Genomic DNA, 5000 nt, shown 5'->3' with positions numbered 1-5000 from the left:
TTGAAGAATTTCAGTCAAATGAATGGACACCTGTACTTATTACCTTGTACTTATTCTGTCGATCTCTTTAGCTGAACCACAAAGTTGTTTCAGAGGTGGGGGGTATGAACACAACACCAACACCAGTTGTCAAGCAGTGGTGGGACAAACACACACACACACACACACGAACAGGCTTCTTTTAGTTTCTGTCTACCAGATCTATTCACAAGGCTTTGGTTGACTTGAGGCTATAGTAGAAGACCCTCATATATGTATTATCATCATCATCATCACCTAATGTCCGTCTCCTGGGAGGTAATTTAGTGAGAATGGAAAGATTGATGGAGACAGAAGCAGAGGAAGGAGAGAGATGATGTGGATGTGAAGCTTGAAAGAACCGGTTGGAAGAACCAGAGACATAAAACATCAGGAAATGGAATTGTTACAAGAAAGAACAGAAAACCTTGGCAAGACGTGATCACCCATGTCCTACATTCTGGACATGGAGTCTAAAAGAAGAGGACAGCTTATTATGTACATTTGTAGCTTTTGCATGGAATATGTCAAGTATGTTGCAAATACACAGTTTTGCATAGACTAAACCTGGTGTCTGTTGAAAGTTTTTGAAAAAGAAATGTATGTAGCTTGTTTGTAAGACCATGCACCCATGTATAAATATGGATGTATTTTTATCGGTTGGAACACACATGTGTACTGCATTTGTGAAATTAGAGAGAGCAGTTATTGTAGAAAACAACTGTATATGGAAAAACCAGTGAATCATTTGACTATTGGACATATTGGACATATTAAAAGCAATTGAGTCTATAATGTTTTGTGATACAGGGATGACGTTTTTCCTTATTTTTAATTTCCTTTTATTTTGGCATTTTTATTTCCATCTTCATACTTTCATTACAAACTTCCATCACATACATTGTTCAACAATAGCTCTGTCATTATTGAGAACTCAAGTACTCAAGTGTTTGTGTGTATGCATGTGTGTGTGTGTGTATGTATATTTCAGAGAAGCAACAGTTTGACTCAAGGATTGAGAGATTTGTGTGTTAGCACTTATCGAGTGATAAGTGCTAATGCATGGAACTGTTGGCCCTTGAGCCTGTTGCTTCTGCTATATATATATATATGTATGTATACACATGTTTTGAATTCTGTGTTTCCTGTTTGTATCACCAAGTTTCTCTCTCTCTCTCTCTCTCTCTCTCTATGTATATATAAATATAAAAGAAAGAAAGAAAATGGTGAATTATGGATGTATGAATCATGCAAATAAATTATTTAAACATCCATAATTCTCCATTTCCTTTCATTATTAACAATGTGTATTACTATAATAATCTCTAACATAGGCACAAACCTGACTGTGTGGTAAGTAGCTTGCTTTCGAACCACATGGTTCCGGGTTCAGTCCAACTGCGTGGCATCATGGGCACGTGTCTACTACTATAGCCTCGGGCCAACCAAAGCCTTGTGAGTGGATTTGGTAGACAGAAAGTTAAAGAAGCTTGTTGTGTATGTATATATATTTATATATATATATATATATATATATATACACACACAGACACACAACGGGTGTATATATATATATATATATATATATATATATATATATATATATATATATGTATGTGTGTGTATATGTTTGTGCCCCCTCCCCCCACATCGCTTGACAACTGGTGCTGGTGTGTTTACGTTCCCGTCACTTAGTGGTTCGGCAAAAGAGACCGATAGAATAAGTACTAGGCTTACAAAGAATAAGTCCTGGGGGCGGTTTGCTCGACTAAATGCGGTGCTCCAACATGGCCACAGTCAAATGACTGAAACAAGTAAAAGAATATCATCAGGACTTTCTCCTTATATGATAGGGATTAACCAGGGAAATTTTTGGATTATCTAATCCCTAATGAGGAGGACCTGACATCCTTGAATTAACTATATATATATAATGTGAGGGACGGTTTAAATCTGGTTGATATAGATTTGATAATGTCTGTGTAACAAAAGTCATAGCAAATAAATCTGTATTAAAATACATACTTTAGCAGATGAATATGCTAATTAAAATACATATTTTAAATTAGATGGATTTGTGTGTGACTAGTGGTGAGGTCTCTAGTTAAAAACGTCTCAAGGGAAGGGTGAACATGTACCCTTCAAATCACCAACAATCCACATGTAGTTGCATTTTATTTACTTATTTATATATATATATATGTGTGTGTGTGTGTGTGTGTGTGTGTGTGTGTCTGTCTGTCTGTTTCTGCCCCTCCATTACTGCTTGAAAACTGGCGTTGGTTTGTTTACGTCCCTGTAACTTAACGGTTTGTCAAAACAGACTGATAGACTAAGTACTGGGCAGAACAAAATATAAGTACTGGGCTCCATTCATTTGACTAAAAGTCTGTCAATGTGGTGCCCTAGCATGGCCACAGTCCAGTGACTGAAGCAAGTAAAAGATAAAAGATAAGCATATTTGGTTAAATTTGTCATAGTGTGTGTAGTAGTAGTAGTAGTATTAGTAGTAGTAGTAGTAGTACCACCATGAACACGACTACCCCTTCTGCCATACATTCTCCAATGCAAATCCAGCAGGACAGACAAACAGACAGACAGATAGAATTTGGCATTCTTCTTGGTTCCAGTTTTTGAGAAATTATATACCCTAACCCCACCCCAACCCTTACCAAAGGAGCTCTTCAAAATTCTTCAGAAAATGTCTTTTGCAGTTTTTTTTATTCAGATCCTAATCTGTGTTTTTTTTTTTTTTTTTTTTTTTTGTTCCTGTCTTTTCACTTTTTGTTTATACACACACACACACACACACACACATTATATTAAATCTACACATGTGTATATAGGTGTGTTTAATGTGTCTGTATCTGCGATTGCTTTGTATGTCTTGTTTATCTTTGTAATGTCAGTTTATAAACATGGTTTTATATATACATACATACATACATATATACATACATATATATATATATATATATATACACACACATCCATACACATCAATTAAAGTGTAAGATTTTAAAATAAATGGTGTCAATTTAAAACTTGGGTGGGTGCATAATAATGTCTAAGATAATTTTTTTTCCAGATTTATTGTTTTAGCAAAGAATCTGTAAAAATATACAGATTCTGTCTACAGTTATTACCTTGTATTGAGTTCTCTTTGAGTTTTAGTCTCCTTGATCTTTTATTACAAGAGTTTTAATCCATACACACACACACACACACATATATATGCACGTACGTTTGTTTTTTATGTTGAGTTGTAATAAAGACAATTTCACAATAAACTGAAAGATTTCTCAATACTTTTTGTGGAATAAGCACTCATTACACTCTTGGAGTGGTTGGCATTAGGAAGGCCAGCCGGTCATAGAAACCATGCCATAGCTGTTTGTTGATGACTTTTTCTGCTTTCTAAGGGTAATATTACCCATTGTTTCTGCCATTCTAATGGCAACACTGCATTCGAAGAAAAAAAATATTGCCTACTTGTTTGTATCATGCAATATATATGTTTACACCACCTTTCCTCGTCTGTTGTTGTTTTTTTCGTAAATTCTCCCATATATATATATATATATATATATATATATATATAATGGCTCCATCATAGGTACATTCAACCAAAAAACATCTGGTGATAGATAAATATCATTTAACATACACAATTACAAAGAAGCCATTATTAGTTTTAATGCGTACCATTGCATAAAACCGTTGGTGGCTCTTTTGTAACGGTGTATATTAAATTATCAATAAATATATTTGCTTATTTATCTCCATCTATTCATGTGTTTTTTTTTCTTTTTGCAGGCCCTCAATTTTCCTCTTTATTGGAAAAGTATGTTGTTCCGGTGTGCTGGTGGAGAGAAGCTGGGCTATGTGACGTTTTCTATGTTCTCTTCCATGTGGAGAAAGTAAGTCTGAAAAAAAGAAAAAAAAAAAAAAATTATTTTTCTATCTTGACTCCCTAACCTTAACTTGAACCCTAACTCCCAACCTCCACCATATTTTGTTCCTTATATTTGTTATTCTGCTAGTGTTTCATGTTAGTTCTTACAATCCTTTATGTTCTGAGTTCATATCCAGCCAAGGCTGACTTTTCTTTTCATCCTTTCAGGGATCAATAAAATAAGGTACCTGCCAAGTACTGGGGTCGATGGCATCAACCCTTTTCCTCAAAATTGTTGGCCTTATATTTCCCTTAAATTAACACTTTTCCCTCAACCCTTTTCCCTCAATTAAGCATTTTCTCTCAATTAACCCTTTTTCCTCAATTAACCGTTTTCCCTCCATTTAACCATTTTCCTTCAATTAGCCCTTTCCCCTCAATTAGCCAAAGAAATCAAACCTAAGACTTATTCTTTGTAAGCCTAGAACTTATTCTGTTGGTTTCTTTTGCCGAACTGCTAAGTAACGGGGACATAAACACACTAGTACCGGTTGTGAAGCGCGCGCACACACACACACACACACACACACACACACACACATATACATATATATATATATGTGTGTATGTATGATGGGCTTCCTTTAGTTTCCATCTACCAGATCCACTCACAAGGCTTTGGTTGACCCGAGGTTATAACAGAACACACGTGCCCAAGGTGCCACGCAGTGGGACTGAACTTAGAACCATGCGGTTGGGAAGCAACCTCCTTACCACACAGCCATGCCTAGGAACTCTCCGACAAACAGTAATGAGAAACTCTGAGTAAGAGTTTGTGGAGATATTTTTTGGCTCCAATAAACAGCATATTACTCCGTCTTTGCTATTTCAGTACTCTTTCTTTTCACCTTGTTTTGCATTGATATGCTTACTTATATGTGTGTGTGTATATACATATATACACACACACATATACATACTTATGCATATATATATATATATAACTCTTCGAAACGCCTGTGTTAGAATGGGGGCAGCTGATGAAGGAAAATGTTCTCTATGTGGCCTGTGTGTTTTCTGTACTCTG

At 35.6% G+C, this 5000-nt stretch overlaps 1 protein-coding gene across 6 annotated transcripts in view; it reads left to right on the top strand.

Annotated features, from left to right (window-relative positions):
* The window catches only part of LOC106884288 (serine/threonine-protein phosphatase 2A regulatory subunit B'' subunit beta), a 145179-nt gene that overhangs the window by 106149 nt on the left and 34030 nt on the right, over nt 1-5000 (top strand). For all 6 annotated transcript variants that reach the window (XM_089341918.1, XM_089341915.1, XM_089341916.1 and 3 more), the window contains one exon: nt 3835-3938. In XM_089341918.1, coding sequence (XP_089198044.1) covers nt 3835-3938 — 104 coding nt within the window. The remainder of the gene's footprint in view (nt 1-3834; nt 3939-5000) is intronic.

This window comes from Octopus bimaculoides, chromosome 25 (assembly GCF_046866305.1).
Source record: "Octopus bimaculoides isolate indiv1 chromosome 25, ASM4686630v1, whole genome shotgun sequence".
Classification (NCBI taxonomy): Eukaryota; Metazoa; Mollusca; class Cephalopoda; order Octopoda; family Octopodidae; genus Octopus; species Octopus bimaculoides.
This window is presented reverse-complemented; position numbering and strand designations above follow the sequence as displayed.